The sequence below is a fragment of the Rhinolophus ferrumequinum genome, chromosome 16 (genome assembly GCF_004115265.2).
Source record: "Rhinolophus ferrumequinum isolate MPI-CBG mRhiFer1 chromosome 16, mRhiFer1_v1.p, whole genome shotgun sequence".
Lineage (NCBI taxonomy): Eukaryota > Metazoa > Chordata > Mammalia > Chiroptera > Rhinolophidae > Rhinolophus > Rhinolophus ferrumequinum.
This window is the reverse complement of record NC_046299.1, coordinates 22,615,530-22,638,400: the sequence shown is the minus strand read 5'-3', so window position 1 is coordinate 22,638,400 and position 22,871 is coordinate 22,615,530. Positions and strand designations below refer to the sequence as shown.

At 51.7% G+C, this 22,871-nt stretch overlaps 2 protein-coding genes across 6 annotated transcripts in view; both read left to right on the top strand.

The window, feature by feature from the left end:
* Nucleotides 1-8,716, top strand: part of GBF1 (golgi brefeldin A resistant guanine nucleotide exchange factor 1) — a 113,620-nt gene extending 104,904 nt beyond the window's left edge. For 3 of the 5 annotated variants that reach the window (XM_033130185.1, XM_033130183.1, XM_033130184.1), the window contains 12 exons: nucleotides 222-375; nucleotides 3,224-3,449; nucleotides 3,960-4,120; nucleotides 4,258-4,504; nucleotides 4,630-4,835; nucleotides 5,720-5,870; nucleotides 5,977-6,107; nucleotides 6,313-6,414; nucleotides 6,696-6,809; nucleotides 6,957-7,137; nucleotides 7,269-7,397; nucleotides 7,866-8,716. In XM_033130185.1, the coding sequence (XP_032986076.1) occupies nucleotides 222-375; nucleotides 3,224-3,449; nucleotides 3,960-4,120; nucleotides 4,258-4,504; nucleotides 4,630-4,835; nucleotides 5,720-5,870; nucleotides 5,977-6,107; nucleotides 6,313-6,414; nucleotides 6,696-6,809; nucleotides 6,957-7,137; nucleotides 7,269-7,397; nucleotides 7,866-8,146 (2,083 nt within the window). In that variant the 3' untranslated portion in view covers nucleotides 8,147-8,716. The remainder of the gene's footprint in view (nucleotides 1-221; nucleotides 376-3,223; nucleotides 3,450-3,959; nucleotides 4,121-4,257; nucleotides 4,505-4,629; nucleotides 4,836-5,719; nucleotides 5,871-5,976; nucleotides 6,108-6,312; nucleotides 6,415-6,695; nucleotides 6,810-6,956; nucleotides 7,138-7,268; nucleotides 7,398-7,865) is intronic. The other 2 variants (XM_033130187.1, XM_033130186.1) reach the window with 1 other exon arrangement.
* A 6,299-nt stretch (nucleotides 8,717-15,015) lies between these two features.
* On the top strand, nucleotides 15,016-22,798 carry NFKB2 (nuclear factor kappa B subunit 2). The gene is made up of 23 exons (XM_033130019.1): nucleotides 15,016-15,136; nucleotides 16,450-16,538; nucleotides 16,820-16,901; nucleotides 17,018-17,058; nucleotides 17,319-17,417; nucleotides 17,497-17,648; nucleotides 17,911-18,017; nucleotides 18,106-18,264; nucleotides 18,565-18,669; nucleotides 18,798-18,883; nucleotides 18,965-19,103; nucleotides 19,344-19,472; nucleotides 19,602-19,811; nucleotides 19,892-20,033; nucleotides 20,451-20,565; nucleotides 20,658-20,871; nucleotides 21,024-21,193; nucleotides 21,297-21,399; nucleotides 21,514-21,665; nucleotides 21,795-21,864; nucleotides 22,028-22,200; nucleotides 22,325-22,436; nucleotides 22,539-22,798. Exons 2-23 carry the CDS (start codon nucleotides 16,518-16,520, stop codon nucleotides 22,658-22,660), a joined length of 2,703 nt encoding a protein of 900 aa, XP_032985910.1. The 5' UTR covers nucleotides 15,016-15,136; nucleotides 16,450-16,517; the 3' UTR covers nucleotides 22,661-22,798.
* Nucleotides 22,799-22,871: the final 73 nt, after the last annotated feature.

Genomic DNA, 22,871 nt, shown 5'->3' with positions numbered 1-22,871 from the left:
ATGCCAAAGGGATGAAAGCCTGGGGCCATCTTGCTGAGTGGGCTCTAGGGGTAAGAAGCACATGAAGCCACAGGCAGTGGAGGAGAAGCTTGCTCGTTATCCCTGTCTGTCCAGGATATAATACCAATGAGCCCTGAAGGGCCTATTGTGAATCAGAAAGGGAGGCTTACTGCCCAGTGGCCTCTCCAGCTGAGACTGTCCTCATCCCTTATGTTACTCAGGGACCGTGTGGGCTGTGTGTGGCAGACTGTCCGAGACCATCTATACCACCTGTGTGTCCAGGCACAGGATTTCTGCTTCCTTGTGGATCGGGCGGTAGTGGGGCTGCTACGCCTAGCCATTCGGCTACTCCGGAGAGAAGAGATCAGTGGCCAGGTAAGCAGAGTGCCGCTGGGAGGGCAGAAAGGTATGCAAGGGACACAAGAGTCACAAGAGTCACTTGTTTATATGGTTTGAGACAGAGAGCACATCTACTGCCCCATAGCATGAGTCCAGTGACAACAGTTAACATTGGGGATGAGTCTCGAATGGCCTGAGGTATGAAGCTGGTACTCAGCACCTCTGCAGGATCCTATAAATCTGTTCTCTAGAGCTGGGAGGCTGCTGCTTTGTGGCAGTCCCAACCCTGTGCCTGGTTCCTCTCATGCTTAGGACCCTCCTGAGATCTCTTGGCCCAACTATAAAAGAGCGCCAGCATAGAACTACAGTGGTACCTCGGTTTTCGAACGTAATCCATTCCAGAAGACCGTTCAAGTTCTGAAACGTTCAAAAACAGCTGACAGCTAGGCCTCAGGATCTTGCACTCAGCGGAAGCTGCGTGACATGTTCAACTTCCGAGGCATGTTGGAAAACTGAAGTATTTACTTCCGGGTTTACGGCGTTCGTAAACGAAAATGTTCATCAATGGAGACGTTTGAAAACCGAGGTACTACTGTAATAAGTGAGTTCAGCAAGGTCCCAGGATATAAAATCAACACACAAAAATGAATCACATTTCTATATACTGACAGTGAACATATGGAAAGTAAAACCAAAAACACAATATCATTTACAAGTGCTCCAAAAAAAAAAAAAAAAGAAATACTTAGATGTACACTTACTACAACACGTATAAAATCTGTATGCTGAAAATTACAAAATGTTAATGAAAGAAATAAAAGAAGATCTAAATAAATGAAAAGACATACCATGTTCATGGACTGGAAGACTCAACGTAGTAAAGATGTCAATTCTCCCTAAATTGACCTATACATTTAATTCAACTCCTGTGAAAATCTCATCAGGGTTTTTTGTAGACGTAGATAAGTTTACTCTAAAATTTAGATGAAAAAGCACAGGCCCTAGAATAACCAAACATCTTGAGAAAGAAGAAAGTGACACTAAAGCTTACTATACAGCTACAGTAATCAAGACTGTGTGGTGTTGGAGGAAGGATAGACACATAGATCAATGGAACAGAAGAGAAAACCCAGAAATAGACCCGCACAAAGATGCTCTACTAATTTTTTAACAAAGATACAAAAACAATTCAATGCAGTAAGGATAGCGTTTTCAGTCGTGGAAGCAATTGAAATCCATAGTGGGGAAAAACAAATGAACCTTAACCGAAGCCTCATACCTTACACAAAAATTAACTCAAAATGGATCATAGATTTCAATGTAAAATACAAAACTATAAAACCTTTAGGAAGAAACACAGGTGGATATCTTCAGGAGCTAGGCAAAGAGTTCTTAAACTTGATACCAAAAGAACAATCCATAAAAGGAAAAAATGATAAATTATACTTCATCAACATTAAAAACTTCTACTCTATGATAGCCCATGTGAAAAGGATGAAAAGACAAGGAGCATATGTTTGCAAGTCACATATTTGAAAAAAGACTATTATCTAAAATACGAAAGCACTCAAGGGGTGGCCTGGTGGCTCAGGCGGTTGGAGTGCGCTGCTCCTAATGCCGAAGGCCACTGGTTCGATCCCCACATGGGCCAGGAAGCTGCGCCCTACAACTAGACTGAGAAACAATGGCTTAAAAACCGGGGGGGTTGGGAGGGTGGGGGGCGGGGGCAAAAAAAAGAGAAAGAACTCAAAACAAACCAGAAAAAAAACCCAATTAGAAAATGAGCAAACGATATGAACAGACATTTCACTGAAGAAGATATGCAGATGGCACTTAAGCACGTGGAAGACATTAATTGATGCTCAACATCATTAACGAGCAGGGAAATGAAAATTAAAGCTGCAGTGAGATACCACTATAGACTTATCAGAAAGGCTAAAATAAAAATACCTAATGCTGGCAAGGATATGGGTCACTCACATATTGCTGATGGGAATGTAAAATAGTATAGCTACTCTGTTAGCAGTTTCTTATAAAACTAAACATGCAGTTACCATACAGTCCAGCAATTGTACTCTTGGGCATTTATCCCGGAGAAATGAAAGCCTACTTTCTCATAAAAACCTATAAATGAACGTTCATAGAAGCTTTATTTGTAATAGCCAAAAAGAATCAGCTCAGATGATTTTCAATGGGTGAATACTTAAACTCTGGTTTAAGTATTCCATATGTACTATGGAATACTATTCAGCAATCAAAAGCAACAACTATTGGTACATGCGACAACTTGGGTGAATCTCCAAGGAATTACACTGAGTGAAAAATATCAATCCCAAAAGGTTACATACTATAAAATTCCATTTATATAAATTTTTGAAATGACATAGTTTTAGAAGTTGTGGACAGATTGTCAGGGTTAGGGATGGGAAGAGGAAGAGGCAGGTGTGGTTATAAAAGGACAACATGAGGGATCCTGTAATGTTGGAACTATTCAGCATCTTGACCAGTAGTAGATACAAACCCACACAGGGGATGACATTGTGTAGAACTCTGAAGAAATCTGAACAAGATCAGTGGAGTGGATCAATGTCAGTATCCTGATTATGATATTATACTATAGTTTTGCATAATGTTACCATTGGAATAAACTGGACAAAGTATATAAGGGATCTCTTTGTGTTATTTCTTCTACATACGACTCTATAAGTATCTCAATAAAAATGTCAATTAAAAAAACACTGAAAAAAAGATAAGACCAGCAGCTGTACCCTAAGTTGGGTCCTAGTCAAACTGTCCTCACTGGCCTAAGGAGGCTGATGTGAAAGGAGACTAGACAAGAAGCTATGTGTCACATCCCACTTCCTACTACCCATCCCACCCCCAGGTACTGCTCTCTCTTCGCATTTTGCTACTAATGAAGCCCAGCGTGCTTTCCCGAGTCAGTCACCAGGTAGCCTTTGGGCTCCATGAACTTCTTAAGACCAACGCCGCCAACATCCACTCAGGTGATGACTGGGCCACCCTCTTCACGCTGCTGGAGTGCATTGGCTCAGGTGTGAAGCCTCCAGCTGCCCTGCAGGCCACAGCCAGGGCCGAGGCACCTGATACTGGTAAGCCCTGTCCCAGGGAGACCTGCACTGGCAGATAAACAGTTATGGCCCAGGGGCTGAGACAGGAAAATAAAACAGGTTATTGTGTTCAGCAGATTAAATACCCATGGCTTCTGCCATCCGCTTCCAGAGCTTCCCATGCCCACTGGCCTCTCCCCAGCACACCCACAGGCTAACCAGCATGAAGGCAAGTAGGCAGCGGGGAAGTATGAAGCCAGGCTTACTACTGTCCTGAGGACTGTTTTCTCAGAAACTCTCTTCACTGCCCCCTCCCTCCCCTGACAGCTGCTACTAGATGCTATCAGGAGCCCAAATTAGCCTGCTGCCCTATTTGGTCAAAAGAGAAGCTGTCCAGACCATCCTTCAGCCCTCTGGTGACAAGGCTGAAACGAAGCCAGACCTAGAGAGAGGAGAGGCCAGGCTTCAGCACCTTTCTTCTGAGAGCTGAAATTATCCCTTCCTGATGTCCCCATCCTCACCTTGACTCTGCCTTTGTCCCTGCCGGCTCAGGGGCCCAATCTGACAGTGAACTCCCATCCTACCATCAAAATGATGTGAGCCTGGACCGAGGGTACACGTCTGACTCAGAGGTCTACACTGACCATGGCAGGCCTGGCAAGATCCACCGATCGGCCACAGATGTTGACGTGGTCAACAGCGGTTGGTTAGTGGTGAGTGAGCATACGGGCGGGTAGCAGGTGAATCTTGCCTCCTTGGCCTGTGGGAAAGATTCCTGGTCCTCTAAGAGGGAATCTAGGGTAGGGTCTGGGTCAAGTCTGGGTTTCCAGCTCCTCTGTGTACTTTACAGGTGGGGAAGGATGACATCGATAACTCCAAGCCAGGGCCTGGGCCCAACTGGCCAGGCCCTTCACCCCTAGTCAATCAGTACAGCCTAACAGTGGGGCTGGACCTCGGGCCTCATGACACTAAGTCCCTGCTGAAGTGTGTGGAGTCATTGTCCTTCATTGTGCGTGATGCTGCCCACATCACACCCGACAACTTTGAGCTCTGCGTCAAGACTCTCCGCATCTTTGTGGAGGCCAGTCTTAATGGCGGTGAGTCACCCAGTGAAGGGGCACTTGGGGAGTAACCATGTGAATATACGAAGGGGAGGATGGGGAAAGGCAGTCCACCTGTGCCCATGGACGTGGAAATGTGACTTGGCTCTGGCTCTGCTCAGGGTGCAAGTCCCAGGAGAAACGTGCCAAGAGCCACAAGTATGAAAGCAAAGGGAACCGCTTTAAGAAGAAATCCAAGGAGGGCTCAGTGCTTCGGCGCCCTCGATCCTCCAGCCAACATACCACTCGGGGCAGCCATAGTGACGACGATGAGGATGAAGGCGTGCCTGCCAGCTACCATACGGTGTCTTTACAGGTCAGTCAGGACGTAAGTATGGCACCCTTTGCTTCCTCTCCTCTCCCTGCACCTAACATCGGGAGCCTGGGCAGGGCCAGGGACAGCCAGGACAGAGGAAGGGCCTATGTTTTCCAGCCCAGGCCCTCAGCCATCACCGCCAGTGTTCTCCTGTCCAAGACCACCTATAAGTCTTTATTTGCTTAAGTTTGAAATTAAGGTTTATTTTTTGAATAGGTAGTATACGCACATGGTACAGAGTTCAAAAGATACAAAAGGGTAAACAGATCAAGTTTACCCTTAAAAACAGAGAAGAGTCCCATTCCATTCCTGTCTGCAGCCAGTAAGTTCCCCTCACCAGAAACCACTGCCACCAGTTTGTTTTATAACCTTCCAGAGTTATTCTGTGTCTATTCAAGGCATACAAAAATTTATTTTATGAGCCGACTTTATATCACTAAATAAATGGGGAACTAATGGCCTTAAATAGAAAACCTTAGGAAAATGATGAAAACAACACTTTATTAAATCTGGCCAGACACTATTGGCCATCAAAACTTCTGAGCCTGAGGTATGATTTCTGTTTTTAAAATGAGTTTAACATGATGAGGTTTTATCAATCATCAGATGTGAAAGAGAATTGAAGAGAAAGTGTCTTTCTCACTGTGTAATTCAGTTTTTCAATGCTTAGTCCACATCTTTCCTTAGGTCTCCTCTACTAGGAGTACTTCCCAGTTTGGGGAAACACTGGCCAGACTGGGCAACTAAGTCATACAGTCAAGAAGGGAGAGGGAAGGGGTGGCGTATGACAGGATTGGTACTTGGGGTTCACTTGAGGACTCAGTCGTGAACATTGGGGGTCGGGGGGGTTTACCAGACCTCATCCCACTCATATCCTGCCCCTCCTGTGACCCCAGTTGCTGGACCTGATGCACACCCTGCACACTCGGGCCGCCTCTATCTACAGCTCGTGGGCTGAGGAGCAGCGCCACCTGGACACAGGTGGCCGGAAGATCGAAGCGGATTCACGCACCCTCTGGGCCCACTGCTGGTGCCCTTTGCTGCAGGGTAAACCCCCAGGGAGCAGGCGGGGCAGGGGCAGAGGTGGAGCTGGAACTTGGGAAGTACCAGGATGGAGATGCCTGCAGGATCCTGAGCCTGTTCTCACCCCCAGGCATTGCCTGCCTTTGCTGTGATGCCCGGCGCCAGGTGCGGATGCAGGCGCTGACGTATCTGCAGCGAGCACTGCTGGTACATGATCTGCAAAAGCTCGATGCCCTGGAATGGGAGTCCTGTTTTAACAAGGTAGGACTTCTCTCTAGTCTTAAGGGAAAGTTCATATCCTTAAGACTAGGAGACCCAGGCAGCCTGAAGAGCCCCTAATGTCAGTCCTCAGCCTGCATCATACCTTCCCTTCTGCTCTGTACCCATCCACCCCAGCCCCTGGCTTCCTTTGGGGTAAGGCCACCAACTGCCCCTGCTAGGGAGATGTTGGCTATTTACCCACCAGGTGCTGTTTCCTCTACTGACCAAGCTCTTGGAGAACATCAGCCCTGCAGATGTGGGTGGGATGGAAGAGACCCGGATGAGGGCTTCCACCCTGCTCTCTAAGGTACTGCTCACTACCGTACACCCACCCACTTTCCTATATCTGCCTCTTCACCAGGAGTGAAGCCAAGGCTTCTGGTAGGACCTAGAGATGCAATGTAGGTGCTCAGGACCCCCAGCTATGAAGACTCAGTGGGACTTAGGGACCTGGGAGGATTCTGGAATTCAGAGGTGTCTCTGATCTAAGATCCCCATGCAAGATAGGGCAGGCTTGCCTGCCAGCCTTGGAGAGGGGTACAGAAGGCTCCTACCCTACCCTCGGCTCAAAGGGGCTGGCGGCCATAGGTCTTCCTGCAGCACCTGTCTCCACTGCTGTCACTCTCTACCTTTGCGGCCCTCTGGTTGACCATCCTGGACTTCATGGACAAGTACATGCACGCAGGCTCCAGTGACTTACTGGTATGTTCTACCTCAGCCCAACTCCTGCCGCCTACTTCTTTCCCACCTGCTGGGAAGACTTACTGTGTCCCCTTGATGGCGACCTCCTCCTTACCATATTCCCCCATGCTCTCTTTTCTATTCTTATGGTCCCACTGCCACCTGCAGTCTGAGGCCATCCCTGAGTCTCTGAAGAACATGCTCCTGGTGATGGACACAGCAGAGATTTTCCACAGTGCAGATGCCCGAGGAGGCAGCCCCTCAGCCCTCTGGGAGATCACCTGGGAGCGCATTGATTGTTTTCTGCCCCACCTACGAGATGAGCTCTTCAAGCAGACTGTCATCCAGGGTAGGGAGCTCAGCCCCACTTCATCAGAAAGAGTCTGGAGCTAACTAGTTCTCTGTACTTTAGGTGGGTAGTTCAGGGTGCTACTTGAAAGGAAGCACTGAGCTGACGTCTGAATTCTCTGCCCTCCCCAGATCCCATGCCCATGGAGCCTCATGCCCAAAAACCTCTGGCTTCAGCCCACCTGACTCCTGCTGCTGGGGATACCAGGACAGCTGGCCATCCACCTCCCCCAGAGATGCCCTCTGAGCTGGGGGCCTGTGGTGAGTCCATCTGAGCTAGCCTGCTGGGGTGTTGAGCAGGAAGCAGGAGGCCTGAGAGGAGGCCCAGGGTCGCTTGGGATAGCTGTTGCGCATGGGCTGTGAGCCAGGGGAAGGAGGGAACTGGAGAGTCCTATTTGCCTGTTCTTCCTATGGGAAATGGCAGGACCAGATAAGCTATGATGAGCTAGCTGCTTGGGAGGAGAAGGCTGGGTCAGGGCTTGGAGGATATGCAGAAGCTGCCCTTCAGGGATACTAGTAAAGACCAGACCAAAATTAACCTGACTAGGGGTACAGCAAAGGAGGTAGAAGGTAAAGATAAGAGAGCTGACATTGGAATGAGTTTCAAGGGAGACTTCCAACTGTTTATCTTGGGAAGGGGCCATTTTGCTCACAGGACTGGGGAGGAGCAGCTGAACCAGGTAGGAAGTGTGAGGGAGTCTGACTGCAGCCACCCTGCTTTCCCTGTAGACTTTGAGAAGCCTGAGGGCGCCCGACCTGCCAACAGCAGCTCCCCTGGATCACCTGTGGCATCTAGCCCCAGCAGGCTGAGCCCTGCCCCAGATGGGCCTCCACCCCTGGCTCAGCCCCCACTGATCCTGCAGCCCTTGGCCTCCCCCCTGCAGGTGGGCGTGCCACCCATGACTCTGCCCATCATCCTCAACCCTGCTCTCATCGAGGCCACCTCACCAGTGCCCCTCCTGGCCACACCCCGCCCCACAGACTCCATGCCCACCTCTGAGGTGAACTAAGACAAGCCCCTCAGATATCACGACCAGTACTACCAGGCCGTACCTGGCCCCCCCTTCCAGCTGTCCCAGGGGCCACAGACTCTTCAGGCCCAGCCCAAGCTGCCGTTGCTGCTATATGAATAATGGGGACCTGAAAAAGAACTTCTGTAGCCCTTCCTGGGACCCAGTCAGGCTGCAGGACCTTTTCCTCCTCTGCTTTCCATTCATGGAGGTCCAACCTGAGAACACATTCAGGTATCACCTACAGCTTGGCAGCTCTGGGGAGGCATCACTGTGCCAGCCCTGCAGTGCCCGCCCCCATGCCCCTCCTGCCTGTGGTCAGGTGTTGAGAGCCCAACCTACCACTCTGCACTTTGTTTCTCTCTCCCATCCCCACTCCCATCAGCCCTGGGCCACTTCCTCCAGTTCTTCCTCTTTCATCAATTAGTTGGTCAGTTTGGAGAGTTGATTGGTACCATGGAGGGTGGGCAGGTGGGGCTGGATGGGCGACTGCCCACAGGAGCATGTACATATGGAAAAACAGGACAACAGTGGACTTTTTATGATGTAATAAATGTCTTAGCAACATCATTGCCTTTCCCTCTGGTTTCCTTCTTGAGCTTGTGGGCACCATGTTGTTAGGATACCCAGGGCTTGGGCCTTGATTGACAGAAGTCACACTGAGCCTCCAACAGTCTGGCCCATGTGGCCCCGGCCACTAGCCAGCCAGATGGCAGGTCTGGGGTCAGCTTTCCTTCACTGCTGCTGCCCGCCTGCCCCTTCCCCCAGCACAGTAGTGCATCCTTGTCACCAGGGGTGTCCCAGCGGTTAGTGCAGTTGTCCTCTTCCCTGACTGCTCCAAGAGGGACACCTGAGACAGCCTAGACTGTGGGCAAAGGGAAACCAGAGCTGAGCTGTGGTTATTCAGAAGTCTTCCCTCAGATGCGCCTCCTGGTCCAGGAGCACAAAGGAGCCCATGGGGCTTAGGAGAGAGGGCCATCTTGCCCACAGCTGTGATCGTGTGTGTATGGACACAGGACATTCATTTTGGCCCCAAACTGAAGAGAACAGTTTCTTCCACCCCACAGCCTCCATCCATCCCAGTCACTGAAGCATGATTGGAAAACGCCTCCCTTCTGTCCCTTGAGTCAGGGTAAAACAGGTGGGAGTGTGCATGGGGCAGGCTGTGTGGCTGAGGTACTGTGGGTGGGATGCAGAATGCTATGTATTAAGCTTTCCCGGTGAAGCATCTGCATCATCTAGACTTCCTCCCCCATAATGGTCCCTTCCCCCTGGGGTGGGGGAAGGACAGGGACTGGTACGCCGTTGTACTACCAGCTGACCTCCTCATGGAGAGTTAGGGGCACTCACCCTCTTCATTTGGGCCCAGCTGTCTCTGTGATCATGCAGCACCCAAGGCTTCCCTTTGCTCAGCCATGTGGATGTGGATACTCATGTGGATATTGCCAAAAGTCTGGAACTCTGTAAGTGCCTCCCTCAGGTGTATGAAAGGGCTCCTCGGAAATGAGAACAGCCTGATGTGGAAAAGTACTGACATGAAGCCTGCAACTCCCACACTAGTTTAACCTCTTCCCTTCCTTCTTCCCCGAGTAGTCCAGACCATGCCTAGTTTCTACCCTAACCAGAAGACTCGTGACCCTGACCCTGGGAAACTTAGGACTCTGACTACACTTCTAATCTGCACTTTTCTGTATGAGTGCAGAAAAGCCTGGATCTACACTCAGGTAGACACTAAGGCCTTGATGACAGCTATGATGTCTCTGTTCCACCATCTGAACAGAGCTCTGCCCCACAAGCTCTGCTTTAGAAGCTTCTATGTGTTTCCCTGTGGGGGAGAGAATGTTGGCTGCTGCAAAGAAGTCCGAAAACCATCCTATGAAAAAAGGAATATGGCAAGTCTGTGTTGGTCTGCAAATATTAGATGAATGAAGCTGGAGTGATTGCTAACTGATCTCCCTGCCGGTAGCAAAGAAAACCTGTGGGAAGTCTCATTCTGTTACAGAAAGATCAGCTGACATATACAAGGTATGATCAAACAATATGGTGAATGTTTAAATTACTACAGTAAAAGACACATTGCCATTAACTGGGGGGGGGTGGAAGAAGGAAAAAAAAGAAAAGCTACAAATGCCCCTTGACTCAAAATGGGGATATGTTCCAATAAACCCATCATAAGTTGAAAATATCATGAATCGAAAATGCATTTAATACACCTAGCCTACCAAACATCATAGTTTAGCCTAGCCTACCTTAAATGTACTCAGAACACTTACATTAGCTTATAGTTGGACAAAATCATCTAACACAATGAATACAATGTAGAGTGCTGGTTGTTTACCCTTATGATTGAGTGTCTGACGGGGGCTACAGCTTGCTGCTGCCCAGAATCACAAGAGAGTATCATACAGCAAGCGTATCGCTAGCCTGGGAAAAGATCAAAATTCAAAGCACAATTTCTACTGAAGGCGTATCACTTTCACATCACCGTAAAGTTGAAAAATCTTAAATTGAACTGTTGTAAGTCAGGGACTGTCTGTACATATCTTTTCTGTAGCTTCTCATGAGAAATAAAAGGTTGACCATCTGAAAAACAGGCTATTACCTAGTAAGCTAAGAATTCATTAGAAAACTGGAAAGAGATATACACAACCAAGAATAAATGTGAATTTTCTAAGCACATAAAACAATGATATTGGGAAGAATTAATTACTAGGTAAGTTTTGGGGGAGTTGAAAGTTGTACGTGGATTTTTGACTGGGGGGGCATCAGTGCCTCTAAACCCCTGCATTGTTCAGAGGTCAACTGTACAGAATTAGCTACAATGGACAGCATTGCTAGGAACAACAGAAAAATGTGGCTATTCCAGCTCTCAGTATATACCTTTGCTTAGGGCTCACCACTTAGGAGACAAATGGCCTTGAGGAAGCAGAACCCCCCCTCAGTTCCTGGGCTTCAGTTGAGAAGGAACTTTAGTTCAGGTAAACAGTTTATCACCCCCTCCTTGAAATACTCTTCACTGGTTTCTGAGATACTGGCCATGCCTTTTCAATTTCTTTTGTTTTCTCTTCCTCATCTCCACAGCCTCTGAACATGAGCACGCCTCAGGGCCCAGCTCTTGTCCTCAAGTCCTTTCTCTCTACTCAATTGCTGGGTAACATCCACAGTCAAGACTTTAAATACCATCCATTGCACTGACTTTATGTCCAACCACCCACATCATCTCCACTTGCATGCCTCATAGGCTCTCAAACATAACAAACTTCAAAGGAAAAATTCTTGATTACCCCCGCTAGGAATCTGCTCTTCTCCCAGTCTGCCCCATGTCACTAAAGGACAACTCAACCCCCTCTTTTCTCACATCCTACATCCAATTCCTCAGCAAGTAGTGTTGCTTTTATCTTTCAAATTTATGCAGAATGTGAATACTACGTCCCACCATCCTCACCTACTACCACCCAAGTCTAAGCCACTACTGGTCTACCGATCTCCCTCTTATATTCTAGTCCCATGATCTGTGTGCTGTCCACACAGCAGCCAAAATGGGCCTTTTTAAAACGTCATATCATTTTCACTCCATTGCTCAAGTGGCTTTCCATCTCATTCAGAATAAAATGCAAAGTTCTTACTTTATCCCACTTACCTAACCTTGCTTTTCTTCAAATATGCCAAACACATTCGTATCAGATCTTTACACTGCTAGTCCCTTCACCGGGAATGCTCTTCCCCCAGATATTCACACAACTCATTCCCTCAACTTTTTTCACGTCACTGTTCAAATGTTATCAGAAAAGCCTGCCCTGTCTGCTACGTATGAAACCCTTGTCACTCTTGACCCCCTCCCCTTGCCCACTTTTTCTCCATCATACTGATCACCCTCCCCTTGCCCACTTTTTCTCCATCATACTGATCACCAACTGACATACATTCATTTGACTTTTATCTGCAAACAAAGACACTGATTTCTAGAGTAGGCCCTCACTATTCATTGGTGAATGAAGACAGTGAATTTATGGTGTGTCTGCTTTGGGCCAGGTGCAGTGCTAGCCTTAGGTACAGAAACAGATAATCATTCGGTTGGAAATTAGTGAACAAACAATGGGTTTTCTAAGCCCAGATAGATGAGGCTATAGAAACTGACTATAAACTTTGAGTCAGTCAAAATTTCCAGGTCAACATCAAGAATTGTTGGAGTTGATTGATGGGTACATGGGGGTTTATTATACTCTTCTCTCCATTCTTTATATGTCTGAAATTTTCTATAATAAAGGCTTTTTTAAAATCTTCAGATAAATGAATTATAGTTCAGAATCTTATAACTAAAATAGCTAAACCTTAGGGGTGCTTTTAGAAACGTGGAAACTAGAAAAATTCATGCCAATTTGAGCTGGTGGTTTATGAGCATTTTAAAGGGACAGTCGTGATCAACGGTGATCAGCACAGGTTCACTAAGTTAGAATATTCCAAACTAAGCTCCCATTTTATTTATTTTTTCAATTACATTCTACATTCAACATTATATTAGTTTCATACGTACAGCATAGTGGTTAGACATTTATATAATTTACAAAGTGATCCCCCTGATTAGTCTAGTACCCATCTGACACCATACACAGTTATTACAATATTATTGACTCTATTCCCTATGCTGTACTTTACATCCCCATGACTATTATGTAACTACCAATTTGTACTTCTTAATCCCTTCACCTTTTTTACCTAGTCCCCCCACCCCTCTCCCATCTGGCAACCATCAGTTCTCTGTATCTATGAGTCTGTCTCTGTTTTGTTTTATTATTTATTCTGTTCTTTAGATTCCACATATAAGTGAGATCATATGGTATTTGTCTTTCTCTGTCTATTTCACTAAGCATAATACCCTCTAGATCCATCCATGTTATCACAAATGGTAATATTTCATTTTTTATGGCGAGTAATATTCCATTATACATATATATACCACATCTTTACCCAATCCTCTATCGAGGGGAATTAGGTTGCTTCCATATTTTAGCTATTATAAATAGCACTGCAGTGAACATAGGTGTGCATGTATCTTTTCAAATTAGTGTTTTGGATTTCATCAGATAAATACCCAGAAGTAGAATTGCTGGGTCATGAAGTAATTCTATTTTTAATTTTTTAAGGAACCTCCTCTCTGTTTCCCACAATGGCTGCACCAATTTGCAATCCCACTAACAGTGTACGAGGGTTCCCTTTTCTCCACATCCTCACCAACATTTGTTGGTGGATTTATTGATGATGGCCATTCTGACAGGTGTGAGGTGATAGCTCATTGTGGTTTTAAATTGCATTTCTCTGATGATTAGTGACTTTGAGCATCTTTTCATGTCTGTTGGCCATTTGTACTCGTATGTTCTCTGGAGAAACGTCTATGCAGGTCCTCTGCCCATTTTAAAATTTAACCTTCCATTTTAATTTAAGGGTTAAGGAACTGATTTACCAGGGGAATGTCGTAGACAGTATCCCTGGATTTTAGCAAATTGTTTGATGGTATCTTATGATAATCACTTGAAAGGCCCACAGTTGGGTGGAAAGGCCTGCTTTATTTTATATGAATTTCTGGGGAAAGCTTCATCCCAGAGCTAACAGACTGGGTTTGAATTCTCACTCTGTCCCTTTCTAGCTAGAGGTGTTACTTCACCTCTCTGAGACTTAATTACTTCATCAGTAAAGAAAGGTAATATTTACCTTCTAGGGTTGTTGGGAGGAAGAACAAGAACTTACACTGAAGTACCTTAACATAGTACCTGGCACATTCCATTTGTGGGCAAGATGAAGAGGAAGGGGAAGTAATAGGAAATAGCCCAAATCAAGGGCCATAATAGTCTCCCTTTATGCATAGCTAGTGCAGGCCTGTAAGTCCATTATTTAGAAGGTCAGGAGGCAGTTGCAGGAAAGATCCGAAACAACAAACAGTCTGTGTTCCACTGTGAGCCCAATGTAGGACTCCAGGAATGGAGATTACTCATGGCACCTTCTAAAGAGAAATTCTACCAACCAGAGATGTCCGGCCTGGGAGTCAGTACTTTGTGAAAGTGACCTTGCTGCCACTAGAAGTGTGAGGCATACTTTGGGAACTATATAAAAGGCAATTTCCTACATCAGAGGAAGTTTGAACTATTAAGATTGTGGATGTCTTTTTAACTCTTAACATTCCAAATCTCCGTGATGGATGAGCACAGCCTGAGTCTCTCAGATAAACACCTTATTTCCCTCCCAGCACGGAGCTCCTGAGCTTAGGTCTTAAAATCTGGCCCTCAGTAAACCTGCCGTTGATAGAATAAGTTTAGGTCCAGATGGTCTTTTCCAGGGGACAAAGAGTTAGAGACTGAGTAAAAGGATTACGCGGTCTCCTTGCGGCTCCAAAGGGGGGCCGCCAGATGGCACCCTGGGACCGACTGAAAGATCAGTTTCCTTCCTCTTCCCCTAACTTCCCGGCAACGGGGCCCCGCTCCGGGCGGGGGACAGGAGGACTTGGGCCGGTCGGTCAGCTTCCCCCTGGGGTTCCCCAATTCCAGAGGTGGCCAAGCGTTAGGCGCAGCGTAAGCCGAGTAGCAGCGGGGCTGCCAGCCGTCTGAGGCAGGCCTGAGTGGGTGAGGAGACTGGAGTCGGGGCGTCGACAGGGGGATGGTGCTCGCTCAGCGGATCCCGCCTGGGACTGGTCCCCCCACCAGAGCCCACGCCTGGCTGACCGTCATACCCACTCCCGATTCCCCGCGCTGCGCGAATATTTGCCCCCTAAGGGGAGCGCCTGAGTCGCTCCGGATTGGTTGTGCGCGTCGGGAGTTAAACTTTCAGCCAATGAAAAAGGGCATGGGGCGTGACGCACGGCAACGTCACGGGAATTCCCCCCTCCCGGGGGCGGTAAAGGGGCTTTCCCCACTAGAGCGCTGGTGGCTGGAGAGGTGTCGCGACCCGTCCCAGGTGGGTCGGGCCGGGAGCTAAGCCGGAACCGGAGCCGCCGCCGCGGTGAGTGGCCGGGTTCAGACCCCTGGGTGGCCAGGACTCTGGGAAGGGCGGGAGGAGTGTGTCCTAAACTGAGGGAGACTCAGAGCTGGAGAAAGCATATGCACACACACAGAGAGCACGCACACGAACAAGACACCCGGATACACATCGACATCCTTGTACAAAACACGCGGACTTGTACGTAAGCCGGCGAGTGTACAGTCCATCACTCAAACTCGCACACAAATGCACACGCAAACACGCTCACCCGTGCACAGGTGAGCCTGGACCCATACCCTTCACGCACAAACTCAAATATATGCTCACCTGCGCCTCTACATATCAAGATATGCTCAGACATGTGTACACACTGAGACTTTTAAGGACACTCACCTGTACACAGACATGCTCAGCTGCACACGCATGTTGACGCCATGCACACACAACACGCACGCAAGCACATGAGCTGACTCACACTTGTATACCTGTGATGGAGACACACAAGTATTACAAACGGCTTTGGGACTGGGGCAGGGGCGTGGGCACCCAAAACTCATGTGGCGTGGGAGTCAACGGCTATCGAGGTGTTTCGAGGAGAGGGAACAGAGGAACCCATCCCAAGGAGGAGACACCTTTCCTCCCCTAGCTCCGCGGCCCAAGAGACTGGTTCTCGGGGCAGAACCCCTGGGCCCCTCGCTGGGAAGAGCCCCCGCCTACAGGCCTTCGGGGAGGCGGCCTTCCTACAGCAGGAATGTCCCCCCAAAAGCCCCCGGGGTGAATCAGCCGTGGCCTCCCTCAGGGTAGAAAATCCCAAGGTTACTCCAGGATGGGGGAGGTGAAAGGGGCGGGAGGTAGGACTGGCCCGGGGCTTGGAGCCTCTCCCAGCCGTGAAAGACCTTCCGGTCCCCGACCCCTGCTCTGCAGTGAGGAGAGGGGCCCAACCCTCACGGGGGCTTCGCTAGGTCTGGTTGCCCCTCTGCCCACAGACAAGCTGCGAGTGTCCACAGGCCAGCGCCGCCAACCTGGCGCCCCTCCCGCCGCGGGGGCGTGGCCAGTGGCGTCATTTCCAGGCCCGCCCCCTCCGGCCCCGCCTCCCCCCTGGTATTTTCGGGACTTTCCTAAGCTGTTCTAACTTTCCTGCCCCTTCCCCGGCCCGGCCCAGCCCAGCTCCCGATCTCGCGCTCCACCGGATCTCGTCCGCCACACCCGGACGGGTGGCTGGAGGAGATCCGACCCTCCTCCAAATCTGGGCCCCCCTCTCCTCTCTACTCCGGTCCTGATCTGTCTTTCCCGCCCCCCTGCCACTTCCCCCCACCCCCCAACCCCGACCCAAGGCGGGCGACTGAAACTGGGAAAGAGAACCCGGCCGGAGTCGCCACACAGTCGGGCCTAGCCCAGAGACATGGAGAGTTGCTACGACCCAGTGAGTCACTCCGCCTGGCCCCAAACCCGGCTGGCTGACCCCCTGTGTTTGTCTGGTTGTCTGCGGGTCTGTCGGAGTCCCCTCTGCTCCCCTACACCTGTAGTACCTTCACTTTATCTCAGCCTGCCTGTTGGTCTGTCTGCAAAACTGCTTCCAATGGGACCTCTCTTATGGACCTGGGGAGGAGAGGGGGTGATTACTGAGGGCTTAGAGAGCTGGGAGGTGGAGGACTCTGGGGGTGGCTCCGAATCAGCTGCCATCCCATTCTGTCTCCAAACCAGGATCTGGATGGCATCATTGAATACGATGATTTCAAATTCAACCCATCCATTGTGGAGCCCAAGGAGCCAGCCCTAGACACAGGTTGATAAGTCCTCTGACCTCCCCTGGTCTTAGAGGGAGGGGGAGGGAGGAGTATGTGCCCTCTGCCTTGGGGATGGGTCAGAGAGCCGGGATCAGCAAGGCCCCTCTGTCCCCAGCTGATGGACCATACCTGGTGATTGTGGAACAGCCTAAGCAGGTGAGTGAGGTGGAAGGGATGGTGTGGGATGGCTTCAGCTTTGAGGGCAGATGGGGTAGTTGTAGCTGGGTGGCCCTGGGGAGGGTCACTGACCACAGAAGCCACGTTGCGTTGGGATGGTTGTCCGCTGCTGAATCAGTAGTGTGGTTGTGGTTCAGGACAGGCACTACCAGTCATTATGGTCACTGCTGGCAGGGGGTATGGCTGGCTGGGGGGGGGGGCCTCCTGGTCACAATGTCACTCTGCCCTGGAATCTTCAGCGAGGCTTCCGATTTCGATATGGCTGTGAAGGCCCCTCCCATGGAGGACTGCCAGGTGCCTCTAGTGAGAAGGGCCGGAAAACGTATCCCACTGTCAAGGTGAGCAAGGGTGGTGCTTGAGGGTGGGCTAGTGGACAGTGTGTCCAGGGGCATTACTGACAGCCCTCACCCCTCCTAGATCTGTAACTACGAGGGACCAGCCAAGATCGAGGTGGACCTGGTAACGCACAGTGACCCACCTCGTGCTCACGCCCACAGCCTGGTGGGCAAGCAGTGCTCGGAACTGGGGGTCTGCGCCGTGTCTGTGGGGCCCAAGGACATGACTGCCCAGTAGGTGTCCCCCACCCCGGCCCCCCCAGTGGTATGCCCCCTCATTGCCTGCCAGTCCTAGGCCCCAGCCCACCTCTCTGAACTTAGCGTCTGACCAAGGGGAAAGACTTAGGTTGGCCCTAGAACCCAAGGCTCCAAGTAAAAACCAGAAAAGCTTCCTAGAGGAAGTAGGGCTGTGCTGAGCCTGGGCAGTGGGGTGGGGGGGGTGCCTCAGGAAGAAAGAACTGTCTGCAAGATCCCTGACTCCCCCTCCCTCACCCAGATTTAACAACCTGGGTGTCCTGCATGTGACCAAGAAGAACATGATGGAGATCATGATACAAAAACTTCAGAGGCAGCGACTCCGCTCCAGGCCTCAGGGCCTTACCGGTATGGCGGGGAGGAAGGGGGCCATGGGAGGTGTTCTTGGAAGGAATAGAGGAGGAGGTGTCCAAGGGTCACGTGTGTCACCACCCAGAGGCTGAACGTCGGGAGCTGGAGCAGGAGGCCAAGGAGCTGAAGAAGGTGATGGATCTGAGCATTGTGCGACTGCGCTTTTCTGCCTTCCTTCGAGCCAGTGATGGCTCCTTCTCCCTGCCCCTGAAACCTGTTATCTCCCAGCCCATCCACGACAGCAGTGAGTATCCTGACTACCTGGAAGGCAAGGCCTGGGTGTCAGAAAGAGCATGGGAGGCAACCTCAAGCTGTGGAGTCAAAAAGGCCTGAGTTTGAACTTTGCCCCACCATGTATGAGCTCTGTGATCTTGAGCAAGTCATTTCCCGTCTCTTGAGCATGGCTTCCGTCTTGGGTAAATGAAGATACTAGAGGTTCCTGTATCTCGTGGTGCTGTTCAGATAATGACACAAAGCACCTGGTTCCACAAATAGGGCCTTGACTCCTACATCATCTCAAATAATTGATATCTCTCCCCCATAGAGTCTCCTGGGGCCTCGAACCTGAAGATTTCCCGAATGGACAAGACAGCCGGCTCTGTGCGGGGTGGAGACGAGGTTTATCTACTTTGTGACAAGGTGCAGAAAGGTGAGGCTGGAGCCCAAGCTGGGAGCTAGGGACACTGAGTGTAAAGATTGAGGGCCAGGGAAACTTCAGGACAAATGGCCCTGGAGATTCCACTAGGAGCTGTGGCCACGTTTCAATTTTCCCTGTAGATGACATTGAGGTTCGGTTCTATGAGGATGATGAGAATGGATGGCAGGCCTTTGGGGACTTCTCTCCCACAGATGTTCATAAACAGGTACCTTAGAGCTGGGGCCAGGCCTGGGGGCCCATCTAGGCCAAGGCCTCGGTGACACCTTACATCTTCCTTCTGCCCCAGTATGCCATTGTGTTCAGGACGCCACCCTATCACAAGATGAAGATCGAGCGTCCTGTAACCGTTTTCCTGCAACTGAAACGCAAGCGTGGAGGGGATGTCTCTGATTCCAAACAGTTCACCTATTACCCGCTGGTGGAAGGTGGAGCTGGGCTGAAGATCCTAGGGTGGCTGGAGTGTGGGAGCTGGGTGCGAGGGACCCAAGAATTAGATCAGGGGACCTGTGAGTCAAGTTAGGAGTGGGGAGGGTCTCAGGAAGAAGTGGTCCTAGGAGCCAGCCTGAGGGCTTTGGGAGAAAGGGCCATTACCAACCTTGGGACAAGGATCTTAAGGATTGGCCCATGAGTTGGGATTCTAACGTCTCATTTCCCTCTGCCCCCAGACAAGGAGGAGGTGCAGCGGAAGCGAAGGAAAGCCTTGCCCACCTTCTCCCAGCCTTTCGGGGGCGGCTCCCACATGGGTGGAGGCTCTGGGGGCTCCGCTGGGGGTTATGGAGGAGCTGGAGGAGGAGGTGAGGGGGTGCTTGTGGAGTGAAGGGCGATGGAGGAGGGAGGGGGAAAAGGGAGAGAAGTTGTGGGGGAAGAAATTTGGGAGAGTCCTGGCTGTTGCCCCCTCCCCACAGCCCTGCCTGTCTCCACAGGTGGCAGCCTCGGCTTTTTCCCCTCCTCCTTGGCCTACAGCCCCTACCAGTCCGGCCCGGCTCCAATGGGCTGTTACCCAGGAGGCGGGGGCGGGGCGCAAATGGCTGCCGGGGCGCCTGGCAGGGATGCTGGGGAAGCAGCAGCAGAACGGAGCGCGTCCCCCGAGGCCCCCCAACCTGAACCGCAAGCCCCGGAGCTACTGCAGCGAGGTATGGTCCCCAGAATCCGGGCGGTCGAGACGCTGGGGGTGGGAAACCTCGCCCCCGCCCACGCCCCCTGTCGCCCCCAGCCCGGGAGTACAACGCGCGCCTGTTCGGCCTGGCGCAGCGCAGCGCCCGAGCCCTGCTGGACTACGGCGTCACGGCGGACGCGCGCGCGCTGCTGGCGGGACAGCGCCACCTGCTGATGGCGCAGGACGAGAACGGAGACACGTAGGTGGGCGGGTGGGCGGGAGTGGTGGGAGACTGGGGCTCGCAGGGTGGGGGGCCCGGGACTCGGCGCCCAGTGGAAGGTCGTGGGGTGCGGGGCGGGAAAGACCCGCAGAGAGCCAGGGCCCTGGAGTTGGCCAGACCCGCTTTCAAGTCTGACCTCGCTATGTACTAGTAGTTCTGTTCAAGGTACTTAGTCTCTCCAGTTTTGTTGACCATTAGAGGGGCACAATAATAGCACTTATCTACCTCAAACAGTGCTCAGGAAGGATTAAGTTCAGGTGCTGTGTTGCCCTTGGAAACATCTGGGTTCAACAGGCCCCAGGCAAGGAGATTATGGAGATGGTGGGGGTTTTAAGAGTAGAGGGTGATCTGAGTGGCTGGGCCTGCTAGGCCAGAGTCTCACTCCCCAACCCCCAGGCCCCTGCACCTAGCTATCATCCACGGGCAGACCAGTGTCATCGAGCAGATAGCCCATGTCATCTTCCATGCCCGGCACCTCGGTGTTGTCAACCTCACCAACCACCTGCACCAGGTCAGGGGCACCTATTGGTGAGAGGGGAGGGGTTGGAAGGCAGGTGGGTCTAGGCCAGGGGCAGGCCTGGCTCACTCTGCCTGCGTACCCAGACGCCCCTGCACCTGGCGGTGATCACCGGGCAGACCAGCGTGGTGAGCTTCCTGCTGCAGGTAGGCGCAGACCCAGCACTACTGGATCGGCACGGAGACTCAGCGGTGCACCTGGCACTGCGGGCAGGTGCCAGTGCCCCCAACCTGCTTCGTGCACTGCTGCAGAGTGGGGTTCCTGCCATGCCCCAACTGTTGCACATGCCGGACTTCGAAGGTGAGTTCTTCACCTCATCTGGAGCAGGGGCAAGGGTGGGGACCAGGGAGGGTAACTGGTGAGTGCCTAGGGTGAACATGAGATGTAGAAGTCAGCTGGTTAGGGGCTCACATTGGAGTCACAGCCACAGGCTGAGACTCCTGTGTCCCTAGGGCTGTACCCAGTGCACCTGGCGGTCCGTGCCCGAAGCCCCGAGTGCCTGGATCTGCTGGTGGACAGCGGTGCTGAAGTGGAGGCTGCAGAGCGGCAGGGGGGCCGAACAGCTCTGCATCTAGCCACAGAGATGGAGGAGCTGGGCTTGGTTACCCATCTGGTCACCAAGGTGGGAATGAGGACTGTGGAGGGACCAAGGATGGTGAAGATACAGGGGCGAGGGGGCAGCCGGTCAGTTGGGGCTGCGTTAACCACTCCCTTGCACCCCACAGCTCCGTGCCAATGTGAATGCTCGAACCTTTGCGGGAAACACACCCTTACACCTGGCAGCTGGACTGGGATCCCCGACACTCACGCGCCTCCTTTTAAAGGCTGGTCAGTCTCACCTTTGTGGGCATATGAACAGGACTGGGAAGAGAAAACGGGGTGGCTCCCAATCCCCCCCTCTGCAGTCCTTAACGTGGACTCCCATTTCCCTCCCTCCCCCAGGTGCTGACATCCACGCAGAGAACGAGGAGCCCCTGTGCCCACTGCCTTCGCCCCCCACCTCTGGGAGCGACTCCGATTCTGAGGAGCCCGAGAGGGACACCCACAGCAACTTCCGGGGCCACACACCTGTGGACCTCACTCGCAGCACCAAGGTGAAGCCAGCCTCGGACTAGAAGTACCAGGGAACAGGGGGCCTGGGATTAGAGAGGGGGTGCAGCGTGTGTGGTACTCAGGCTTTAGGGCTGGGATGGGAGTAGTCGAGACTGAGGCTGTCTCCCCAGGTGAAGACCTTGCTGCTAAATGCTGCTCAGGACACCATGGCGCTCCCCCTGACCCCACCCAGCCCTGCAGGTGAGATCTCCTCACCCATTGCCAGCCCCCTGCCCCTGCTCACAGAGGTCTCTTCTCCTTCAGGACGTCTGAAGGGCTCTGCCTTGCCTGGTTGATATCCAGGGGTCTGTGCCTGTACTCATCTCTGGAGGTCATTGACAATCTGTGTGTGTGTCCCCCTCAGGGCCAGAGCTGCCACTTGAGGATACAGTCCTACAGAACCTGGAGCATCTGCTAGATGGGCCAGAAGCTCAGGGAAGCTGGGCAGAGCTGGCAGAACGGCTGGGGCTGCGCAGTCTGGTGGACACTTATCGAAAGACGACCTCACCCAGCGGCAGCCTCCTGCGCAGTTACAAGGTCGGTCTGACCCCATTTCCTGCTCTGTGACTGGCCTCCTTTCCCCGGTCTCAGATCCCACGTGCTTCCTTGGCCCCAGAACTCCTGACCCCACACCCTAACTATACCTCTTCCTTCTCTCCAGCTGGCTGGTGGGGACTTGGCAGGCCTCCTGGAAGCTCTGTCTGACATGGGCCTAGAGGAAGGAGTGAGGCTGCTGAGGGGTCCCGAGGCCCGAGACAAGCTGCCCAGTACAGGTAAAAGGGTCCTACCTGGAAGATGGATCTGGGCCTCGTGAGTGGGAGGCCTAAGACCTTGACTCTTCCCTGTCCCTTTCCCTGTGTCCACTCCCCAAGCAGAAGTGAAGGAGGACAGCGCCTATGGGAGCCAGTCAGTGGAACAGGAGACCGAGAAGCTGCGCCTGTCCCCTGAGCCACCAGGAGGGCTCTGCCACGGGCACCCCCAGCCTCAGGTGCACTGAACTGCTGTCCACACACCAGCCCCCTTCCTGGGCCCCTCTGTACAGCATCCCCACCTATTCCAGTTCTTATTTAATACCCCAGGCCCACCCCTCAGTTGGGGTAAATAAAGGATTCTCATGGGAAAGGGAGGGGGCTCGGCCCCCTCTCCAACTTATCGCAGCCCCTGAGTGACTTGTCTGACCCTGGCCCCAAGCTAGGCACTGGGGAGAG

Bases quoted from the DNA above. Each gene is read 5' to 3' on its own strand.
- NFKB2 (XM_033130019.1), top strand. From the start codon at position 16,518: ATGGAGAGTTGCTACGACCCA. The intron at 18,670-18,797 runs GTGAGGCTGGAG...TTTTCCCTGTAG, and splicing joins TTGTGACAAGGTGCAGAAAG to ATGACATTGAGGTTCGGTTC. The intron at 21,666-21,794 runs GTGAAGCCAGCC...CTGTCTCCCCAG, and splicing joins ACCTCACTCGCAGCACCAAG to GTGAAGACCTTGCTGCTAAA.